At 43.7% G+C, this 25,142-nt stretch overlaps 2 protein-coding genes across 2 annotated transcripts in view; both read right to left on the minus strand.

The window, feature by feature from the left end:
• LOC110531395 (glutamate receptor, ionotropic, N-methyl-D-aspartate 3Bb) overlaps positions 1-9,226 on the minus strand; it is a 41,007-nt gene extending 31,781 nt beyond the window's left edge. The window contains exons 1-3 of the mRNA XM_021614590.3: positions 8,595-9,226; positions 2,834-3,932; positions 2,540-2,685 (exon numbers count right to left, since the gene is read on the minus strand). Coding sequence (XP_021470265.3) covers positions 2,540-2,685; positions 2,834-3,932; positions 8,595-9,217 — 1,868 coding nt within the window. The 5' untranslated portion in view covers positions 9,218-9,226. The remainder of the gene's footprint in view (positions 1-2,539; positions 2,686-2,833; positions 3,933-8,594) is intronic.
• LOC110491485 (uncharacterized) overlaps positions 1-25,142 on the minus strand; it is a 446,987-nt gene that overhangs the window by 126,882 nt on the left and 294,963 nt on the right. The window lies entirely within an intron of this gene.

Genomic DNA, 25,142 nt, shown 5'->3' on the forward strand with positions numbered 1-25,142 from the left:
GGACTCCGGTGCTGCAGGGATTTTCATCCACTAGGCCCTTGTCTCCTCCCTCAACATCGCTGTGTACCTGCTCTCCTCTTCTTGTTTGGTCCGAGCCCTGGATAAATGACAGTGGGGACCCGGCACTATTACGCACGTCACAGCACCCTCAAAGCCTACCCTTTCTCATCACCTCTGCACCTGTGCACAAAGTCATCCTTGTCCTCCCATGGCTTCAACTTCATAAACCCACCATCTCCTGGTCTAAGATGAGAATCATCGCCTGAGGACCAGGATGTCGGAGGAACTGCTTTCCCACACCCTGTGGTTCAACGTCGATTCCTTCCCTGTCCTGTGAGTGCCCTTTAGCCCATCAATCGTTCTCCCGTATTGTTGGCCCCGTGTTGTGGGACGTAGATACGGACATCTGCCTAGCTCTAGAGAGGGAACCCGCTCCAACCACCTGCCCTCCAGAGCGCATCTACGTCCCTGCGGAGGTGAGAGATCAGCTGTTGACCTGGGCACACACATCCCTCGCCACTGGATATCCAGGTATCACCCGCACCATCCAATCCCTTTCTGATAAATACTGGTGTCCCACTTTGGCACAGGATGTCGCCTACTATGTCAACTCATGTTCAGTATGTACTCAATCAAAAAACTCCCCTTCACGTTCCAGCAGGGAAACTACCTCCCCTTCCTGTCACATCTGTCCAAAGATTTTGTCACTGTTCTCCCCTCCTCTGATGGTTTCACCACCATTTTAGTGGTTGTGGACAAATTCTCTAAATCCTGCCGTTCTAGTCTCCCTACCACTCTCCAGGTCTCTGAGGCACTGTTCCAGCACGTCTTCCGGCACTATGGCCTTCCGAAGGACATCGTCTCCGACCGTGGCCCCAAATTCATGTCATGGGTATGGAAAACCATAATGGAAAAGCTTGAGGATACTTCCGGATACCGGCCTCAGTCTAACGGGCAGGTGGAGATGATGAACCAGGAGCTAGGGAGCTTCCTGAGGAGTCACTGCCAGGACCGGCAGGGAGAGTGGGCCCGATTCCTTCCCTGGGCGGATTACACCAAGAACTCATTGCGTCACTCCTCCACCGGGCTGACTCCCTTCCAGTGTGTTCTGGGTTATCAGCCACCCCTGGCTCCGTGGACCCCGAGCCAGACAAAAGCTCCTGCGGTGGAAGAGTAGTTCAGGCACGCAGAAGAAGTTTGGAACGATGCCTACGTGAGGCTCCAGCGTGCCATCCGCCACCAGAAGAAGGCGGATCGCCACTTCAGTAAGGCTATGCTGTCAGATCCCTCCTGGACTTCCGACGTCGTGGTGGTCGGCTCCAGTACCTGGTGGACTGGGAGGGGTATGGTCCAGAGGAGCAGTGTTGGGTTCTGGTGGACGACATTCTAGATCCCAACATCATCCGAGATTTCCACCTTCCCCATCTGGACCGGCCCGCTTCTCGCCCTCGGGGCTGCCCCCTTGGCTGGCGTCGTCCTGCGGCCGGAGCCGCGAGTCAGGAAGGTACTGTCACGTCTACTCCCCCTCTCTGGCACTCGACATCGCCGGTTTACTAAACATCGGTCCTGGCAACCCATCATTACGTACACTTGGCAACCCTCATTACACAAACCTGCGCCTCATGAGGCTCACCTGGACTTCATCACTCCCCTGATTACTCCCCCTTTATCTATCACTCCCTAGGATCACTCTTCAGGTAGTATTGGTTATGTTTTCTTTGTTAGACGCTTGTGTTGTGTTAGTTTTCATTAAACTAACACTGCACTTGCTTCTAGACTCCCTGCGTCTGCATCACAAAACTCCAACAATCTTTGTTTTCTAAGTTATTTTGTAACACAATATTCAAACATGTCTATGTGGCTACTGGCTAACCTTGTCAAAAGATTTTACAAAACTAAGATAAAATAGGAGGATCCACAGTCTACACAATCACAAGTTCAAATGACAGTTGTCTTCTCTTTCTTGGTCTAAATTGAACTATAACCTTCCACCTGAGGATCAACTTTGCAGCCTTGTGTCTCTAGAGAGTCAGACAACACGCGTAGAGAGACAGTTTTTTTGTGTGTGCTCCCTTTCCCATTTGATCTTGTTTTGAAGCAATACCATTGGCCTCTCCTCTCCATTGCCTTTCTCTTCTGCCTTCCTTGATGACAGACCTTTCTTTGAGGAACACAACAAACACTTCTCCCAGAGGAAGTCAGAGAAAATATCTATCTACTCTGTGCTTGACTTGATCCACCTCTGGCCAAATAACTTAAATAACACTTATAAACACCCATGGATACAATCAAACGTAGGTTAAAGTGCCTTTAAATAGTATTTCTATGGATGTAGCTCAGAGGTGCCATGGACAATCTTACTATAGGAGTGATACTGCAGGTGCAGGCTTTTTGTCCCAGCCCCACTCGAACACACCTGATTCTACTAAGCAGCTACTCATTAGGACCTTGATTAGCTGAATTGGGTATGTGAGTGTAGGGCTGGAACAAAAGCTTGCACACCCTGTAGCGCTCCAGAAGTAGGGTTGTGATCTCTTACTTGAGGGTGGACACTCCATCGGGTGTGGTGGGCTCATTGTAGCGCCTCATGTACTCGTGCATCTCTGGGAAACTCTTCTTCATGTACTCCTCAGCGCTGCTCTCCCTCACCGTGCCAAACCTGAAACCATGGGATGGGTGATGGAGCTGGGGTGGAAGGGAAGAAGGTAGAGGGGAAAGGGATGAAGGGAGAGGTGGAAGGGAGGGAGAGAGAGGGAAGATGAGAGAGATAGAGGTTGAGGGAGAACGAGATTGTGGCGGGAGAGAAGAGTTAATAATGAAAACAAATACTCACCTTGGCGTCGTGGATCCCCGATAGCTCCTCGAAGGTCTTCTCGCCGACCATGACGGCGGCCAGGTTGGCTGTGTAGCTGGACAGCACCAACAGGCAGAAGATGGCCCACAGGTTCATCAGAAACCGACCCGTCCAGCACTTGGGCGTCTTGCTGGAGACCGTGCGGCCAAACAAGATGGCGTAGCAGAGGTTGAGCGCAGACGAGTAGGAGAAGACGCGCAGACGGTTGCGTCCGTGTGGCGTCATGCCAAACGGGCTCTTCCACTCATAGAGGGTGAGGAAGAGGGCGGTGATATGCAGCGCCACAAAGATGCCCACCCACATAGACCAGTGCAGGGGCCACATGAAGGCGCCGATGGGCGCCGCCGTGTCCTTGCTACGCACCAGGATGCCCAGCGAGGTGGAGAAGAAGGGCGAGGTGAAGTCGATGACACGGCTGCGTACTGAGTTAATGCTGAATGAGGTGACGGCCATGTCGGCCACGCCATTGAGCAGGTCACCCACCAGCCCAGTCCAGCGGCCGCTTTTCGATGCACCGTACTTCCCGTCGCCCACGATGTACAGGTCGTACTCGAAGCGCATGTCCTCTGACATTTTCTCCAGCAGGTCTATGCAGTATCCGTAACAACACTTGCCGTAGTCCGTGGGCAGGAAGGTAGAGTTTCCCGTGGCACGCTCACTGAAGTAGCGCTCCAGCATGTCCGAGCTGTTTGTCCCCGCGTCCAGGCAATACTGTCCTGCCGGACAGTTCCCGTCCTCATCCACCTCCCGCGTGAATACGAAGGGGTGCTCCACTAGGGTGACTACCCGCACCCGGCTGCCTGCCACAGGACTGCCGGCTCGCCACCGGCCCCCGCCCCGCCTCCCCTGGCCCTCCCCCCGGCCATGGCCCTTGCCATTGTGCCCTTGCCACAGGCCCTGGTCCTCCACCTCCAGATGGCCCCCCTCCCAGCTGCCCACTGTCACCCAGGTGGGCTGGCCCACCGCGTCCCGCTGCAGGCTCCAGATGTGGAATCGCTGAGAGGTGAGAACTCGGGATAGGTTCCTCTGCACCGACACCGGCCCCGTCAGCCCTGAGAACGACGTGTTGGACAGGAACCTATAGGCCAGAGGAGATCACATTAGATTACAGGACTTCATTACCCTTCAGGCTATTTAGTGCATGCATTTGAGTCCCAAGATATTGCATTTCCTATAGAGGATTTCTATGGTGTGGTAGCGGGGAGAGGGGAACATGGACTTCTGACCACAGGGATAGTGAGTCAGACTGTACAGTATCAAACTCACTTCAGGAAATGCACAGTGAACTCCAAACTGTGATCTGATTGTAACCACCTACACCTCTTCTCTCCACACCTGACCTGCAGCACAGTCCAGACAGGCACCTTAGCTACTGTAGCACAACATGTCAAAAGCAGGATTGGCATCTATTGAAGCCAAACTAATCCATCCTGCACCTGCAGCAAGGCCAACAGTGTATACCATCACCAGTCTGATTGACAGCTAGTAATTTCCCCATGGCTAGGATTGGCTATCTTTCTGGCTGACACCTTTTTGGCCTCACCCCAGACTCTGAATGCCAGGCTCTGCTTAGTTGAGCGAGTGAGTAGTTAATTTCCATGTGAAAACCTGCCCCAGTTCATACATTTCTGCCTCGGATCCATGGTGAAATGCTAGCCCCTAGCGGTTAGCCCTTCAATGAATTACGGCATGGTGGTTTAGCTTAGCGCTAGCGGTTAGCTTAGCGAAGGGGTCACTTCAGGAAATACAGATCCAGCCAATCCCATTGGCTGAGGGTAGCTGTGACAGTCATGTTGTGTCAGGATGAATGTGTGCAGCCATCAATAACTGAGACGACACCATGTGATCGCCGCTGAAATTCTTTCATCGAAAATTAAAAGGTAATTTGTCTCCAAACCTTTAGGTCATTAATTTCTCTCTGTCTCAGCCTACATCCCCCCTCCTCCCCTCTTTCTTCTCAACCCCACACAAGGTAAAAGGAGCTGGATGCTATTACATCATTACATTGAAAGGCTATGTGTTCCTCTTTAACAGTAGGCACAGGTTGCAATTACTTTAAAAGCATCCACCTCCCCCACCTCAACCTCTTTGGGTTTCTATCTACCGCTCTCATCAACCCTCATGCATTTCTCTCATGATCCATTCCTTCCTCCCCTGAAGCCCTCTTCTCTCTCTAATAGTTGCTCTGTTATGTAGCTGTAATTATGTGTCTAGGTGACATTATGATTATCATGGAGTTCTTCTTGAGCAAATCGCTGTTATCTCGACATCGTTGATCTTTACTCTGCACTAGGCACCCAGTCAATCCCATTAGTTAGATGGCCCTCCTAAATGACTTGGTCGAACTGAATATAGTTTTATTATAGTTATAAAGGGGTGCTTTCCAAAATGTTATAATCATTCTCCTCTGCGTTGACGCCCCAGGCAACAAACACTACTCCTGAAATGAAGTGCTAACTGCTTACTGCTCAAAATGACTTGCCTCTTTCAGCCAATTAATAAATACAACATGGTGCTCTAGCATTCCAGACCCACAAGCTATTGCATCATTTCTGGTGTATCGTTTTTCCCAACATGATATAGCTGAGCCTAGTTACAATTGGTCCAATTGAAGCTCATTCTACTGTGTTTTTGTGCTGAGACGCTGGCTGCATGGCTAGGTTGCGCAGCTGTTGTTACTCTGGTCTGTGGCAGATACAGCAGTTGTAAAGCTGTGTGCTGCTGTTGCTCTGCACTGCTCTGAGCCACGCAGAGACAGAAAGGACTGTGGGCTCTTTTGATAAGGGAGCCTGGCTGCCCTGTTGGGGAGGCAACTGACTGGAACTCATGAATAAAGCTTAAAACTCTACCCTCCTCCACTTCATGTTTGTATTCCAGCTGGATGAGTGCATGCGTGTGCATGTGTGTGTGTGTTTGAAAGAGAGAGTCTGTCTGTCTGTCTGTCTGTGTGTGTGTCTGTGTGTGTGTCTGTGTGTGTGCACGTGTGTGTGTGCACGTGTGTGTGTGTGTGTGTGTGCACGTGTGTGTTCGTGCATGCGTGCGTGTGTGTGAGAGAGAGTCTGTGTACGTATGTGTACAAACACACTCCAGCCTCTCTCCAAACACTGGAGGCTGCATCTATCATTGTGTTTAGAAGAGCTGCTCTGTGGTTGGGGGTGAAGAAAAGTCTGACCTCAGCAAGAGATAGGCCTATTTGCAGTCTCCTGCGAACACTGACACTGGGAGAGAATCACTACTTAACTGTCTACAGCACTTACCGAACCAATTCGTTATAATAACATGGACCTGAAAACACTATTCAGACACAACTTGGCTAAAAGGAGATGCAACAGAATGCAATACAACAGTATGCATGTGTGTGTGTGTGTGTGTGTGTGTGTGTGTGTGTGTGTGTGTGTGTGTGTGTGTGTGTGTGTGTGTGTGTGTGTGTGTGTGTGTGTGCGTGCGTACGTGCGTGCGTGCGTGCGTGTGCGTGTGGGTGTATGTACACTGAGTATATAAAACATTGAGAACACTTGCTCTTTCCATGACAGACTGACCAGATGATTCCAGTTGAAAGCTATGATCCCTTACTGATGTCAATTGTTAAAAATCCACTTCAATCAGTGTAAATTAAGGGGATTTTTAAGCCTAAACATAATTAAGACATGGATGTGTGTGTGCCATTCAGAGGGTAAATGGGAAAGACAAAATATTTAAGTGCCTTTGAAGGGGGTATGGTAGTAGGTGCCAGACGCACCGGTTTGTGTCAAGAACTGCACCGCTGCTGGGTTTTTCAAGCTCAACAGTTTCCTGTGTGTAACAAGAATGGTCCAACACACAAAGGACATCCAACCAACTTGACACAACTGAAGGAAGTGTTGGAGTCAACCCAATATTAGGAAGGTGCTCCTAATGTAACAGCACTTACAGTTGACCGGGGCAGCACTAGCAGGGCAGAAATTTGACGAAATGACTTGTTGGAAAGGTGGCATCAGTGCCGCTCAGTCACTGAGCTCTTCAGCATGGGCCATTCTGCTGACAATGTTTGTCTATGGAGATTGCATGGCTGTGGACTCGATTTTATACACCTGTCAGCAACGGGTGTTGCTAAAATAGCACTAATTTGAAAGAATTTCCACAAACTTTTGTATGTATGTATGCCTTCCGAAAATATTCACACGCCTTGACTTTTTCCACATTATGTTGTGTTACAAAATGGGATTCAAATGTATTTAATTGTCATGTTTTTGTCAACGATCTACACAAAATGCTAACATTTGTAAAACATTCATGAAAAATAAAACACTAATATATCTTGATTAGTTAAGAATTCAACCCTCTGAGTCAATACATGTTAGAATCATCTTTGGCAGCGATTACAGCTGTGAGTCTTTCTAGGTAAGTCTCGAAGAGCTTTCCACACCTGGATTAAGCTAAATTTGCACATTATTATTTTCCAGATTCTTCAAGCTCTGTCAAATTGGTTGTTGATCATTTCTAGACAGCCATTTTCAGGTCTTGCCATAGATTTTCAAGCAGATTTAAGTCAAAACTGTAATTCGGCAACATTCCCTGTTGTCTTGGTAAGCAACTCCAATGTATATTTGGCCTTGTGTTAGGTTATTGTCATGCTGAAAGGTGAATTTGTCTCCCAGTGCCTGTTGGAAAGCAGACTGAACAAGGTTTTTCCTCTAGGATTTTGCCTGTGCTTAGCTGTATTCCGTTTCTTTTTATCCTAGAAAACTGCCTAGTCCTTGCTGATGACAAGCATACCCATTTCATGATGCAGCACCATGCTTGAAATTTCGAAGAGTGGTACTCAGTAATGTGTTGTATTGGATTTGCTCCAAACGTAACACTTTGTACTCAAGACAAATAGTACATTTCTTTCCCACATTTTTTGCAGTTTTACTTTAGTACTTTATTTCAAACAGGATGCATGTTTTGGAATATTTGTATTCTGTACAGGCTTCCTTCTTTTCACTATGTCATGTAGGTTAGTATTGTGGAGTAACTACAAAGTTGTTGAATCATACTCAGTTTTCTCCTATCACAGCCATTAAACTCTAACTGCTTTAACGTCACCATTTGCCTCATGGTGAAATCCCTAAGCGGTTTCCTTCCTCTCCGGCAACAGAGTTAGGAAGGACGTCTGTATCTTTGTAGTGACTGGGTGTTTTTTTTTACCCATCTACCAAGAGGTGTCCTTCTTTGCGAGACATTGAAAAACCTCCCTGGTGTTTGTGCTCAAATCTGTGTTTGAAATTCACTGCTCTACTGAGGGACCTTACAGAAAATTGTATGTGTGGGGTACAGAGATGAGGTAGTCATTCCAAAATAATGTTAAACACTATTATTGCACACAGAGTCCATGCAACTTTTGTATGTGACTTGTTAAGCAAAGTTTTACTCCTGAACTTATTTAGGCTTGCCATAACAAAGGGGTTGAATACTTATTGACTCAAGACATTTCAGCTTTTCATTTGTAATTGATTTGTAAAACATTCTAAAATCATAATTCCACTTTGACATTATGGGATATTGTGTGTAGGACAGTAACACAAACTCAACATTTTGTCCATTTAAATTCCTGGATGTAACACACTAAAATATGGAAAAGATGAAGGGGTGTAAAGATTTTTGCTCATCTTTATCAAGGGTGCCAATAATGTTGGACCTGACTGTGTATGTATGTAAACTATTATTTTAAACCTCCAGAGACTTTGTGAGTTAAAGGTTCAAAGTAAACCAGCCTTACCTGGCAAGGTACTGTCCGGAGGAGGGCACCTCGTGTTTGTTGGGTTTGTCGTAGCAGTTGACCATGTTCTGGATGAGCGCCAGGTCTGGGCGCACCACTGTGGCCGCTGACACTGCCCGGCCCACCAGCTGCAGCGCGTCGCGGATGTAGAAGTCCAGCGGCTTGCGCTCCACTTCACCGTAGGCCAGCAGACCCAGGGGCAGGCCGATGGAGTGCAGGGCGTCGGGGCTCAGTGGGTAGCCCAGCATCCAGTGCACCGTGGGCAGCGTCAGCCCCAAGTCCTGGGCGCTCCGCAGCACCGCCGCGGCACACTCTGGGTCGCCCCCAAACAGCAGCACCGCGGCCGGTGGTGGGATCTGACTTGGGCCCTGCCCCCGGAAGTGTTCTGAAAGGAAGTCCTGGATTTGGGATTCTGCTGGGCCAGCACGGGTGAGGTTGAGGAGGGCGCGGAGTTGCCAACGGTTTGCACCACAGCCCAGGTGGCTCTGGAGGTCCAGTAGTTCCAGCAGGCCATCCTCCTCCCAACCCTGGCACAGCACGGCCATGCGCTCCTGCCAGCCGCTCCGCTGGAGGACGGCCAGCAGCAGCTCCGACAGGCCCGACGGGGGGATCCGAGTAACCATCTGTAGGTGGAAGCGGTTCTGGGAGGAGAGAGAGAGAAAGAATCAGAAACCGTGTCAGATCCAAAGAAAAGAACTGGAGCATGAGTCTCACAATTGCTATAATCAAACATAGCATTGCTCACCCTTTGTAAAGCACAACTTTGTTGGAATATGACATAGTGGTTACATTTGGCAAAGCAATCTACATATGGTCTTCACAATCTCTTCAGTATGGTTAGATTCTGGGTTAAATTTGGAACATTGTTATACTCAGAAGTATAGTATCTGAGGAGTGAAAGAGACTAGTTTTTACATCAGAAGTTAATGGTTATCTGTAGGAGCCAGATGGCTTTGGAATGTGTTGGGTGGACGGGAGGAAGTCACAGGATTGCTATAGGGGATACGGATGGACATCTGTGGGTTAGGCAAATGTGGGGTTGAGGTCAGGTCAGATCCTCTTAAGGGAGAAATTAGGGTTTATTACCCTCTTACCCTCTTCCTGTCGAACCATAATAGATGTAAGGATTGGAGAGGAGAGGAGGAGGAGTGCCTAAATTGGAGTATATATACAGTGCCTTGCGAAAGTATTCGGCCCCCTTGAACTTTGCGACCTTTTGGCACATTTCAGGCTTCAAACATAAAGATATAAAACTGTATTTTTTTGTGAAGAATCAACAACAAGTGGGACACAATCATGAAGTGGAACGACATTTATTGGATATTTCAAACTTTTTTAACAAATCCAAAACTGAAAAATTGGGCGTGCAAAATTATTCAGCCCCTTTACTTTCAGTGCAGCAAACTCTCTCCAGAAGTTCAGTGAGGATCTCTGAATGATCCAATGTTGACCTAAATGACTAATGATGATAAATACAATCCACCTGTGTGTAATCAAGTCTCCGTATAAATGCACCTGCACTATGATAGTCTCAGAGGTCCGTTAAAAGCGCAGAGAGCATCATGAAGAACAAGGAACACACCAGGCAGGTCCGAGATACTGTTGTGAAGAAGTTTAAAGCCGGATTTGGATACAAAAAGATTTCCCAAGCTTTAAACATCCCAAGGAGCACTGTGCAAGCGATAATATTGAAATGGAAGGAGTATCAGACCACTGCAAATCTACCAAGACCTGGCCGTCCCTCTAAACTTTCAGCTCATACAAGGAGAAGACTGATCTGAGATGCAGCCAAGAGGCCCATGATCACTCTGGATGAACTGCAGAGATCTACAGCTGAGGTGGGAGACTCTGTCCATAGGACAACAATCAGTCGTAAATTGCACAAATCTGGCCTTTATGGAAGAGTGGCAAGAAGAAAGCCATTTCTTAAAGATATCCATAAAAAGTGTTGTTTAAAGTTTGCCACAAGCCACCTGGGAGACACACCAAACATGTGGAAGAAGGTGCTCTGGTCAGATGAAACCAAAATTGAACTTTTTGGCAACAATGCAAAACGTTATGTTTGGCGTAAAAGCAACACAGCTGAACACACCATCCCCACTGTCAAACATGGTGGTGGCAGCATCATGGTTTGGGCCTGCTTTTCTTCAGCAGGGACAGGGAAGATGGTTAAAATTGATGGGAAGATGAATGGAGCCAAATACAGGACCATTCTGGAAGAAAACCTGATGGAGTCTGCAAAAGACCTGAGACTGGGACGGAGATTTGTCTTCCAACAAGACAATGATCCAAAACATAAAGCAAAATCTACAATGGAATGGTTCAATAATAAACATATCCAGGTGTTAGAATGGCCAAGTCAAAGTCCAGACCTGAATCCAATCGAGAATCTGTGGAAAGAACTGAAAACTGCTGTTCACAAATGCTCTCCATCCAACCTCACTGAGCTCGAGCTGTTTTGCAAGGAGGAATGGGAAAAAAATTCAGTCTCTCGATGTGCAAAACTGATAGAGACATACCCCAAGCGACTTACAGCTGTAATCGCAGCAAAAGGTGGCGCTACAAAGTTTTAACTTAAGGGGGCTGAATAATTTTGCACGCCCAATTTTTCAGTTTTTGATTTGTTAAAAAAGTTTGAAATATCCAATAAATGTCGTTCCACTTCATGATTGTGTCCCACTTGTTGTTGATTCTTCACAAAAAAATACAGTTTTATATCTTTATGTTTGAAGCCTGAAATGTGGCAAAAGGTCGCAAAGTTCAAGGGGGCCGAATACTTTCGCAAGGCACTGTACATTTACTTGTGGTGGTGGAAACATGTTTTGTCTGAATGCAGCTGTATTGAGCCTTTGGGTAGAATAAACTTGTTTAAGCTTTCATAATGTCAGTTGAGTTTTTACTCTGAGAATTAGAACAGTATGAAATATGGTTATTAAGTTGTGAAGCATGTAGGGCTTATAAAGGCATTATGAATCATTCATTTCCAAAAAAATTAGAAAGAAAAAGTCAGAACCAAAACAAACAACTGAGTGACATATGGACACCCTAAAGGCTTTTCTTTTTGAAACACTGGAGAATGCAACTCTAATCACTGATTGAAATTCAAACACCCTCTGTATGTTAAAGGATGGAGAAAAGTGGTTATCTTTTAAATCCCTTTTTTTTCATGAAACAAAAACTGTGGTGAGCTTCAAGCTTATGCTCTCCCTAGCCACTCTTTGACTCAAAAAGCAATATCACCGGATAAGAGGGACGATTTCAAACCGCCTGTTTCAAAGGCCTTGGTTTGATTACCACTACATACCCATTCAAAATTGGGGTGCCCGTTTCCGTAACCCTCCCTGACACGTTGCTAATTCGCTTCGCTGCAGAAAACAGACAGGAGAGATGGAAGCACAAATTGCAATTCATGCTCTATGTCGGGTTCCCCCTTGTGTGTGTGTGTGTGTGTGTGTGTATCTCAATGTGTGATGGTGTTTGCCTCTCTCTGACTCCTGCAACCTCAAACAGCTGCTGGGACAGGTGCATCAGAGGATAAGTTGAAAGGTGAATGTTTGATACATGTGTGTTTGCAGGCAGCAGTCATTAACCATTTCAATGACGCTCATCAAAAGTATTCTTCTGCTCCAGATAAAGAGATCAAAGCTTGGTTTCTCCTGGGACTGAGGGAGAATGAGCTTTGTAGTGTGGCACCCAGTGAGTCAACTCCTCCCTGGGCATAGAGGAAGAATAGACTGATGTTGCCGCCTAGACCAGAGGTTGGAAACCCCCTAGACCGAGCAGAATTAACAAAAAGGCATAATGCGTTTATAGTTCACTTCGAAGTGTACTGTGACCCTTTTGTAATGTACTGAAGCTCACAATAACTGCTTACTCTAAACAGATGGCATGGTGTCAGTGAGTCGGGCTTGACAATGACTTACACATGGCACATAAGCAAAAGTCCTGTCATCAAAGTATCTTACTTCGTATGAATACTCATACTGTAAGTAGCTTTTGTGCCAGTTGTCGGTAAAGTCAGATTTTGACTCCAGGCGATGTGTACATACAGTATCTACTTCAAATACTTTGTGCCCCTGCACATTGATCTGGTACTCCCTGTATATAGCTCCATTCTTGTGTATTCGATTCCTCGTGTTACTTTTTTTCTTTTTATAATAATTGTTTAACTCTGCATCGTTGGAAAGGGCTCGTCAGCAAGCATTTCATGGTAAAGTCTACACCAGTTGTATCAGGCACATGTGACAGATACAATTTTATTTGACCCCTCATAAATCAGTTCAAAGAAAACCTTCAATAACATCTCACTGAGACCACGGGAGTATATTGTGTGTGAGTTATTCCTGTCTCGCAAAGCAGTATCAAAATAGAATTCAACAGTTCACATCATAGAGGAACATACATTTGAAGTCGGAAGTTACCATACACTTAGGTTGGAATCATTAAAACTCATTTTTCAACCACTCCACAAATTTCTTGTTAACAAACTATAGTTTTGTCAAGTTGGTTAGAACATCTACCTTGTGTTTGACACAAGTAATTTTTCCAACAATTGTTTACAGACAGATTATTTCACTTATAATTCACTGTATCACAATTCCAGTGGGTCAGAAGTTTACATACACTAAGATGACTGTGCCTTTAAACAGCTTGGAAAATTCCAGAAAAGTATGTAATGGCTTTAGAAGCTTCTGATAGGCCAATTGACATAATTTGAGTCAATTGGAGGTGTACCTGTTGATGTATTTAAAGGCCTACCTTCAAACTCAGTGCCTCTTTGCTTGACATCATGGGAAAATCTAAAGTAATCACCAAAAACCTCAGAAAAAAAATTATAGACCTCCACAAGTCTGGTTCATCCTTGGGAGCAATTTCCAAACGCCAGAAGGAACCACGTTCATCTGTACAAACAATAGTACGCAAGTATAAACACCATGGGACCACGCAGCCATCATACCACTCAGGAAGGAGACACGTTCTGTCTCCTAGAGATGAACGTAATTTGATGTGAAAGGTGCAAATCAATCCCAGAACAACAGCAAAGGACCCTGTGAAGATGCTGGAGGAAACAGATACAAAAGTATCTATATCCAGAGTAAAACGAGTCCTATATCGACATAACCTGAAAGGCCGCTCAGCAAGGAAGAAGCCACTGCTCCAAAACCGCCATAAAAAAAGCCTGACTATGGTTTGCAACTGCACATGGGGACAAAGATCATACTTTTTGGAGAAATGTCCTTTGGTCTGATGAAACAAAACTAGAACTGTTTGGCCATAATGACCATCGTTTGGAGGAAAAAGAGGGAGGCTAGCTAGCCGAAGATCACCATCCCAACCATGAAGCACGGGGTGGCATCATCATGTTATGGGGGTGATTTGCTGCAGGAGGGACTGGTGCACTTCACAAAATAGATGGCATCATGAGGTAGGAAAATTATGTGGATATTTTAAAGCAACATCTCAAGACATCAGTCAGGAAGTTAAAGCTTGGTCGCAAATGGGTCTTCCAAATGGACAATGACCCCAAGCATACTTCCAAAGTTGTGGCTTAAATGGCTTAAGGACAACAAAGTCAAGGTATTGGAGTAGCCTTCACAAAGCCCTGACCTCAAACCTATAGCAAATTTGTGGGCAGAACTGAAAAGGTGTGTTCGAGCAAGGAGGCCTACAAACCTGACTCAGTTACACCAGCTCCCAACGTATTTTGGGAAGCTTGTGGAAGGCTACCCGAAATGTTTGACACAAGTAAAACAATTTAAAGGCAATGCTACCAAATACTTATTGAGTGTATGTAAACTTCTGACCCACTGGGAATGTGATGAAAGAAAGAAAAGCTGAAATAAATCATTCTCTCTACTATTATTCTGACATTTCACATTCTTAAAATAAAGTGGTGATCCTAACTGACCTAAAACAGGGAATTTTTAGAAGGTTTAAATGTCCGGAATTGTGAAAAACTGAGTTAAATTTATTTGGCTAAGGTGTATGTAAACTTCCGACTTCAACTGTATGTAGGATCTTAATTTGATCACCTTGTTGCAGGAGAACTTTCATACCACGCAGGAATTGTAAATCTTGTAGTGTATTGTTAGTGTATTTGATGTTTCAAAAGGCTTCTCAATTTGTTTAATTTCAACTTTGAATTTTCAACTTGATTTTTTCTTACGATAAATCAATCAACCCCTACAAGAAAATCCATTAACTATAATCCACATAATAATTCACATTTCCTATTCCTGCAATATTACTTTCCTGCTATAGAACAATGGCTCAAATTAAGATCCTACGTATTCTTAGCGGTCAATAAGTGCCTATAGAAGGTCTACACCCCACATTTTGTTACGTTACAAAATGGAATTGAAAATTATTTAGTTGTATTTTTTTTGTCTACACAAAAATACTCTGTAATGTCAAAGTGGAAGAAAATTTGTAACATTTAAAAATATTTTTTTAAATAAAAAATATACTTTGATTAAATAAGTATTCACCCCCCTGAGTCAGTGCATGTTAGAAACACCTCTGGCAGCTATTGCAGCTGTGTCTTCTTGGGTAAGTCTCAGTGCTTTGCACACCTGTATTGTGCAATATTTGCCCAATATTCTTTTCAAAATTAGTCAAGCTCTGTCAAGGTGTTGGGGATCATGGCTACACAGCACAGATTTATGTCAAAACTGTATCTTGGCCACTGAGGAACATTCACTGTGGTAAGCAACTCCTGGGTAGATTTGGCTTCGTGATGTAGGTTATAAAAATATGTATCATCAGGAATAAGGTTTTGAAGTGTCAAGGAGATATAAGAAAGCTCAGGATTTTTTGTTGTTTTTTGGACATATATTTAACCCCATATTTTTGTTGGCATAAAACTACCTCCATACTTCTATTAATTTGTGTGGGTTACCTTCAGATGAGCCCCGTGGGGCTTGTGCGGAACAGAGAACACCATCGTGTTCGTGAGTCTCGTCTTTCCATAGAGTGGTCATATTAGTTAGAAGGCCAAACCGTTCGAACACTACAGACGTTTTTTGTGAGAATACCAATTTTCAGGATGTCTTGTGCTCTGACAAACAGTAACAGTCCTGTAGCTCTGTCACGTTCCATCGCAGATGTGTATGGGTGACATAGGTGGATGTGGTGGATTGAGACACAGCCCATGCAAAAAAAGATATCTCAAGCTTAAATTGACAGATTTTGATGGGGATTTTTTCATTATGTTCAATAGATTGACGCATGGGTGCATCAATAGACTCTTAAGGAGTAAAAATATATTCAATGTCTGATTAGTTATAGTTACTCATCTACCAATCACTGCCCTACTATACGAAGCTTTCGAAAAGCTCCATGGTCTTTGTAGTTGAATCTGTGCTTGAAATGTAATACTTGACTGAAGGACCTTACAGATGTTTTATGTATGGGGGACAGAGGAAGGATTAGTCATTCAGAAATCATGTCACATAACTTATTATGTGATGTATTAAGCCACATTTTACATCTGAACTAATTTAGGCTTGCTTAATTAAACAAAGGGGTGAATACTTATGCAACTACTATATTTTAGTTATTGAATTTGTATTAATTTGTAAAAATGTGTAGAATTTCCTTTTCACTTTGACATTATACACTATTTTGTGTAGATCAATGGCAAACAATTACAATTACATCTACTTCAATCCCACTTGTAACGCAACAATGTGAAAAAATTTCAAGGGGGTGTAAACTTTCTATAACTAATCACTCCAGTAACCTGAGGGAGGACAAAGGGACAAGGACATTATCTGATAGTCTGTTTGATTGGAACCTGGAACAAAAGAGAGAGAGAGAAGAAAAGAGAAGAGGGATATAGTGGGCAACCACAGAATGACAGCTCCATTTAGAATCCAATCTTTCTTACTCCTGGAAATAGAAATAAATAGAAAAGGAAAAGTCTCCGTCCCAAATCCTTTACCACACAGCAGCAGCCAAAATGATTTCTCCAACACTTTACTTACAGACAGCGGGCAGTCAGTTTAAGCATATAAAGGTGTGCACCCCCATAAGAGTTACTTACACATTCTATTTCTAAAGCACCCCCCATGACTCTGTGTGTAATTAATTAAAATACTGATGATGACAGAGGGAGAATCTGGGGAATGGAGGTGGACTTGGGGACACTGGTGAGCGTTGCGTATATGTAAAGTTTGCTCCCCTTCTTTTCAGACGGGAATAAAAGGAAAAGATAAAACCATGAAACTGTCTTTATTTACCCTTTCCCCTCAGATCTTATCCCTCTCCCAAAATCCTTGTTATACCTTTGGTTGAAACACTTCTGATTTATACCCTCCAAATATATACAGAACCATGAACCTGCCTTTGTTCACACCTTACATTCAGATCTTATCTGTCTCCCAATCCTTATTTTACCTTTGGTTCAATTTGATATTTTATAGCCTTTGGAATAGAATCTAGCAGACAGCAACTGTGGACTAGCAATCTGGCAAGCAGCAACTGTGGACCAGGAATCTTGCAGGCAGTCACTAAAGACTAGGAATCTAGCAGGCAGTCACTGTAGACTAGGAATCTAGCAGGCAGCTACTGTAGACTAGGAATCTAGCAGGCAGCTACTGTAGACTTGGAATCTAGCAGGCAGCTACTGTAGACTTGGAATCTAGCAGGCAGCTACTGTAGACTTGGAATCTAGCAGGCAGTCACTGTGGACTAGGAATCTAGCAGGCAGCTACTGTAGACTTGGAATCTAGCAGGCAGCTACTGTAAACTAGGAATCTAGCAGGCAGTCACTGTGGACTAGGAATCTAGCAGGCAGTCACTGTGGACTAGGAATCTAGCAGGCAGTCACTGTGGACTAGGATTCTAGCAGGCAGCTACTGTAGACTTGGAATCTAGCAGGCAGCTACTGTAAACTAGGAATCTAGCAGGCAGTCACTGTGAACTAGGAATCTAGCAGGCAGTCACTGTGGACTAGGAATCTAGCAGGCAGTCACTGTGGACTAGGAATCTAGCAGGCAGTCACTGTGGACTAGGAATCTAGCAGGCAGTCACTGTGGACTAGGAATCTAGCAGGCAGTCACTGTGGACTAGGAATCTAGCAGGCAGTCACTGTGGACTAGGAATCTAGCAGGCAGTCACTGTGGACTAGAAATCTAGCAGGCAGTCACTGTGGACTGGTGTAGAGTGAGTAAATCCAGCCCCAGGGGAAGGACAGAGTTCAGACAGATATGGAATAGAGGTGAGTGAGGTGGAACACCCAAGGTTTCCTATTTATTCTCTCTCCCTTTCCTTTTTTATACCATCCCTTTTTTATTTTTCATTTATTCATGTTTGATGGAATGTTACAAGCGGAGTTTGTTGAGAGTTGAGGAAGAAAGCAAAACGCCATGTCAGAAGGACTACAGTAGGTTCCTCCTGAGCAAGACAAGGATCTTATCAATTACAGACTGAATGGAAGAGCTAGCTACAAGAGGCTGGCTGTCAGAGCATGGAGTCGTGACTGTTTGCCTGCACCCGGCTCTGTGGTGATCCCACAGTCCTGTTACACAAGAGGACAAGTTGTGTGTTACGGTATGTTTTTCTGCCTGGAGCCTACCTGACCAATGTCATATCCCTCATGCCGATCGCTCTGCACTCACACGCAAGACATAGGCCTGCCTACATTATGTAGCCAATGAGCAAGCAGCAAATGACCCGTTCTGGAACTCTGTCCATGGTTTAGAGTTTGCCTTCAAATACGTTTGACTTCTAAAACTCAAGAGACACGACTCTGTAGACTGTAGTTATCTGTGGCGCGGCGCAGCAGAAAGGTTTGCAAGCTGAAACTCTGCAGGGGTAGAAACAATCGGGGATTGAAAAACCCACTGAGACGCAACAAAACAGTGGCGTGTGCTAAACCTCAAACTCTAAGTGACAGATTTATACATCAACATTGCCTATGCACTTGAATTCATACGTAAACAAAAAAAATTGGGACTGCTGCGTATTCTTCCTCTGGCGGTTTGATCTCTGAATTGTTACGTTTATCTTCTCCCATACAGAGGCTATGATAGACAGCAGGCTTTGTGTCTAATGCAGACTCTTCTACTCGGCACAAATCTTAATTTATTCTACATTTCAAGTGACAGTGTTTATCTGCCTTACAATAGTCAAGTGCATTGTGAAGTTAAGGCCCATAGCTAGCTAAGAACTTTCTCAGTACTCCACAGATCACTCAAACCCAAGTGAGCATGACCTGAATATGAAAAACTGGGAATTTGCAACAGTAGAGATGAGACATAATGTGAGAGAATCTATTCATTTCTTTGGTTCTCATCTCAGTTTAGGCTATATTCATTGGTTTCTTTGTGAATGTTCACTGGAAAACCTTTTTCAGACTGGAGTAATGTCTCTGTTGGAATGCGCCTACGTGGGCCTATAATTTCACGTTTGTGTGGTATCTAGCCAGCTACCATAGCATAAGAATATCAATCCACTCCATACAATAATTTTCTGAAACTACAGCCAATCAAGTTATCGTTACTATAAAAGCTATTTCTAAAGAGATTGCTTATCATCAGAAATACAGCGTTTCATCGTGTTAGAGTAGTAATAACACGATAATGACACAGTCAAAATTATATTCCAGAGAGCTTGATCTGACAATTTTCTGATCAATGGAGAAATCCATAACAGGGATTTAAAACCAGTCATGTGTAATGTGGAGAAAACTCTTAAGTAATCTCTCTGGTATGAAATGCATTGTGCAGACTAGGCTAGACTCCCGGACAGTGGTGGGAAAAGGACGCAATTGTCATACTTCAGTAAAAGTAAAGATACCTTTAAAAGGACTCAAGTAAAAGTGAAAGTCACCCAGTAAAATCCTACTTTAGTAAAAGTCTAAAAGTATTTGGTTTTAAATATACTTAAGTATCAAAAGTACATATAATTGTTACAATATCACTAAGTATCAAAAGTAAAAGTAAAAGTGTAAATCATTTCAAATTCCTTATATTAAGCAAACCAGACGGCACCATTTTCTAGTGTTTTATTTATTTACGGATAGCCAGGGGCACACTCCAACACTCAGACATCATTTACAAATGAAGCATGTGTTTAGTGAGTCCGCCAGATCAGAGGCAGTAGGGATGACCAGGGATGTTCTCTTGATAAGTGTGTGAATTTGACAATTGTCCTGTCATGCTAAGCATTCAAGTACTTTTGGGTGTCAGGGAAAATATGTGGAGTAAAAAGTTTTCTTTAGGAATGTAGTGAAGTAAAAGTAAAAGTTGTCAAACATAAATATAGTAAAGTACAGATACCCCAAAAACTACTTAAGTAGTACTTTCAGGTATTTTTACTTCAGTCCTTTATACCACTGCTCCCGGGCATACAGACTAGCAGATTGATTAGCATTTCTTAAACAAGTCAATAGCTAATAATTGTAGAACTGTAGAAGGTGCTAGTAATAAGGGTTGGCCTGATACAGGTGCTGCATAGAAACTCTTGATCTACAAATCACCTTTACTGGAAATACTACTGAGCTTAACCAGATTCTTATTTTGAAAAGATGAGCAAATCCGTGTAAAACCTTGTAGAAGCCACAACCCCAGATGAGGTGGCATTTACCCATTAATGAATAAGCAAATCAATCAATCAATTGGTTACAACAGAATTCAACAAACAGTGTCAGTTACATTCGCCAAGACCCACCCCTCTGTTCACAAAGTGTTATTGGCTCAATGTGGGTGGAGCTAGACTGAGTACTGTGACTTTAAAGCCAAACCTTATGAACAACAGGTGGTGAGAAAAAGCAAAGGTACCTTCTCAAAGATCACTGCTTTTACATGCAACAGTACAGTAGTCTTCTGTGAATGAGAAATAGCAGAGAGACAGGGGGAAGGTTCAACCTTGACTGGAGAGTAGGCAAACGAGGAGACAGGCAGAACTGATGGACTTTGATGTCTCTGACAGGAAACAAAAATTGCCAATAATGATAAGAGGAGAAAACCTTGTGTGGAACAGTGGAGGAAAACTGCAGTAAGCCTTTTACAGCAGATGGAGAACTGGATTCATATACTGACAAAAAAAAATAATTGGAACAAGCCTACTCGGTATTGGAAGTCCAGAGAATGCACTAGCCTTTCGAGCCAGACTCAGAAACTTGCATTGGCTCAGCCTTCTGGCCGTAGCGTGAGAAATACAATGCAATATGAGAGAAATGTCTTTCCAATCCTTTTTTGCCTTTGTCTTTGCTTATGCAACTAATTTCCAAACATGCATGATGTGCAGCCAAATCTTCACAAATACATACACTATATATACAAAAGTATGTGGACTTGAAATTAGTGGATTCGGCTATTTCAGCCACACCCGTTGCTGATAGCTATATAAAACTGAGCACACAACCATGCAATCTCTATTGACAAACATTGGTAGTAGAATGGCCTTACTGAAGAGCTCAGTGACTTTCATCATGGCAGCGTCATAGGATGCAACCTTTCCAACAAGTCAGCTAAAGCTGCTTTCTGTAAGTGCATTTATAATGAAGTGGAAATGTCTAGGAGCAACAACAGATCAGCCGCGAAGTAGTAGGCCACACAAGCTCACAGAACGGGACCGCGGAGTGCTGAAGCGCATCTTGTGTAAAAATTGTCTGTCCTCGGTTGCAACACTCACTACCGAGTTCCAAACTGCCTCAGGAAGCAACATCAGCACAATAACTGTTCGTCGGGAGCTTCACGAAATGGGTTTTTATGGCCGAGCAGCATCAGACAAGCGTAAGATCACCATGTGCAATGCCAATCTTTGGCTGGATTGGTGTAAAGCTCGCCACCATTGGACTGGAGCAATGGAAATGTGTTCTCTGGAGTGATGAATCACGCTTCACCATCTGGCAGTCCTACGGACGAATCTGGGTTTGGCGGATGCCAGGAGAACGCTACCTGCTTTTGTGTTAATGTAGCAGTAAAGCACTAAGCTCCAACGGCTGGTGTCTTGAGCTGTGTGAACACCTGCAGTGCCAACTGTAAAGTTTGGTGGATGAGGAATAATGGTCTGGGGCTGTTTTTCATGGTTTGGGCTAGGCCCTTTAGCTCCAGTGAAGGGAAATCTTAACACCACAGCATACAACATTCTAGACGATTCTGTGCTCCCAACTTCGTGGCAACAATTTGGGGAACGCCATTTACTTTTTCAGCATGACAATGCCCCCGTGCACAAAGCGAGGTCCATACAGAAATGGTTTGTCAAGATTGGTGTGGAAGAACTTGACTGGCCTCAACCCCATCGAACACCTTTAGGATGAATTGGAACGCCGGCTGCGAGCCAGGCCTAATCGCCAAACATCTGTTCCCGACTTCACTAATGCTCTTGTGGCTGAATGGAAATAAGTCCCCGCAGTAATGTTCCAACATCTAGCGGAAAGCCTTCCCAGAAGAGTGGAGGCTGTTATAGCGACAAAGGTCTGACAATCTCGACATTAATGCCCATAATTTTGGAATGAGATGATCAACGAGAAGGTGTTCACATACTTCTGGTCATGTAGTGTACCAATTCGCTTGGAATTGAGCCAATCAAAATACTAAAATAATCATAGTCTGGGACATGGCAACTGTATTTTCTTAATGCTGATAGAGAAAATTTGAGCGGGATTATAATCAGCATTACAGTATCTCTTTTGAATCTGATATGAGATGGTGAAGGAGTAATTTCTAGTCAGAAGAGGACTGGCCACTCCTCATAGCCTGGTTCCTCTCTAGGTTTCCTCCTAGGTTCTGGCCTTTCTAGGGAGTTTTTCCTAGCCACTGTGCTTCTACACCTGCATTGCTTGTTGTTTGGGGTTTTAGGCTGGGTTTCTGTACAGCACCTTGAGATATCAGCTGATGTAAAAAGGGCTTTATAAATAAATTTGATTTGATTTGATTAGTCAGGGAAGAGCAAACAAACTCAGCAGTTTTTTCTTGTACTGCCGTTATACCCAAACATGACAGTAAAATAACTTCCACAGTAAATGCTGCTTTGGCCACATGCACACGTTTCTCTTCAAAAATTACATATTTTCCCCTCCGAAATTAAATAAGGTCCAATTATCTGGCAGTTCCAGAGAACTGTGGGCTTACTGAGAGAGCTGTCTGGCAGCTGGTATGGAACGGAGCTGCGAGCCCATGGTTGTCCATGTAAATGACTGCGTTTATCTGTCCGGTACAGACAGTCATAGGCAATATCAAGGCAGTGTATTTTAAATGGGTTGCCATAGGGGATTAGTGGAGACTGGGACATTAACAGGAGAGGGATGTCCATCCAGCCTCCATATTAAGCGAGATGCTCTGTTCAGAGACAAGGTAATGAACAGGTAATCCTGAGGTTATGGGGGTACTTTACAAAGGTCTTGGAAGCCCATGCAGAGCAGTCACACTTGAATCCGTAAAATCATTACACTGCAAAATACAAGAAGCTCTGGACACGTGACGCCATAAGCACTGAGCATGTGCAAAGAAAGTAAAATATGCATGCAGTCTTTACAGAGTTTGGTAAATTTTAATTCTTAAAGGTGCACTCTGCAATATTTTCCTTCATGGGCCCTTTTGAGTAAAACAAGATCCCCAAAATGTATCCTTGGCACGATTTTTCTGTCTTCAGTAAACACTTTCTTATTTACGGCCAAACCCCAAACACAATCAGCCTGATGTTTACACCTCATGGCCATCTCATTGTGCTAAGCTGGGCTGAGGTCATACTGGGAGAGATAGTCAATACTCAACAACGTTAGTCCAATCACAATGGCTAAGCAAACCTATCAGCACAGTCTGGGCAAACACTTAATTCAAACACGCTTTTCACTTGGCCCCAGAATGCTGCTAATAAATGAGGTACTAGCATGGGAGTACGGCTGGAATAGGATGGGGGTAAGTGTAACGGTCGTCGTATGAAGAAGGTGTGGACCAAAGCGCAGCGTAGTAGTTGTTCATGTTATTTTTTATTTAAACTGAACACAAAACAAAATAACAAGAGAATGAACGAAAACCAAACAGTCCTGTCAGGTGCAGCAACACAAAACAGAAAACAACTATCCACAACCCATAGTGGGAAATCAGGCTGCCTAAGTATGGTTCTCAATCAGAGACAACGAATGACAGCTGCCTCTGATTGGGAACCATACCAGGCCAAAACCAGAAATACAAAACATAGAACAAAACATAGAATGCCCACCTCAATTCACGCCCTGACCAAACTAAAATAGAGACATAAAAAAGGAACTAAGGTCAGGACGTGACAGTAAGGCTACTTTCATAGTACATAATATAAATATTGGGGAAAGCCATTCAGAATGTTGACATGATGACACACGACACAGAACAAAATACGCATGGAAAGTGAATAAGCATAGAAGGTGCGTGACGCTATAAACACAACTGGAGACACCTCATCATTTTTGGAGACTGGTGTTTGACAGGAGAGCTCTATGGTTGCTAGCAAAGTGTGTCGAAGAGTAAACAACCTGTAAACTGTAAACAACCTTAGCTAGCTAGTTAACCATCTTAAGTAACTGTGGGGATATTGGATATGTTTAGTTACTATTTTATTTTTAAAATTCCACACAACTACACTAAATCGTTTTAACCATGTTTTTAGGCTGTACAGTGATTGTTTAGTTCCATTATTTACAAACATTGGAGTAAAACAAGTTCATATTTTCAACTCTGATGGGGTACGACAGTTAAACTAAAATCATGAGGCATTTATAAGTTATATTCTTCAACAATCAATGGGTACATATCATTAATGTATCATTTCAAAAAATGTATGTAGCAACTTGCTGATTACCCGTTTAAGGTCAAATTCTGAACAACATCTTTAAGTTGGAATGCCATTCAAGGCCTGATGTTTGCTTGTGTGACTTCTGCCTGTCATCACCAAATGGACAGAGACTAAGCCAAACACACAATGAATACCACAATTTAAAACATTAAATCACATTTTATTTGTCTCATTCGCCGAATACAACAGGCTTAGACCTTACCGTGAAATGCTTACTTAGAAGCACTCAACCAACAATGCAGTTCAAGAAATAGAGTTAAGAAAATATTTACTGAATAAACTAAAGTAAAAAATAAAATAAAAAGTAACACAATAAAATAACAATAATGAGGCTATCACTCTCTACTGTGTTAGAATTCATAATAGAATGCTGCTATAGCGTCTGCATGGCATCAGGTCTGCAGTGAAGGCCTCTGGCTGTCTGATTTGTGTTGTTTTTTGCCTTGGCAGCTGGAAGATCGATGGAGGAACTTACTTATGCCAAATTACTATTTGTCACTTGGCACACATCTCTGTGATAAGGGCTAGTAGCCCACCTGTATAGGGAGATGAATTCAGGTATTGAATCATAGACAAGCCCAATCCGCCTACGGAGGATCATAGATATAATGCTTTTGGCATGGGGTGACCTCTGTCTCTGCCAAACAGACATGTGCCTCCGTAAATAGGAACATTGAAAATGGGAACAGCAGGCTATTCCATCAATCCATTCAGCAATTGTCGCTGGGACATTTGTAACTGTTAAGACAGCTCATGCATCGAAGCCCA

The sequence above is a fragment of the Oncorhynchus mykiss genome, chromosome 1 (genome assembly GCF_057628025.1).
Source record: "Oncorhynchus mykiss isolate SJ-2025 chromosome 1, ASM5762802v1, whole genome shotgun sequence".
In the NCBI taxonomy this organism is placed as follows: Eukaryota; Metazoa; Chordata; class Actinopteri; order Salmoniformes; family Salmonidae; genus Oncorhynchus; species Oncorhynchus mykiss.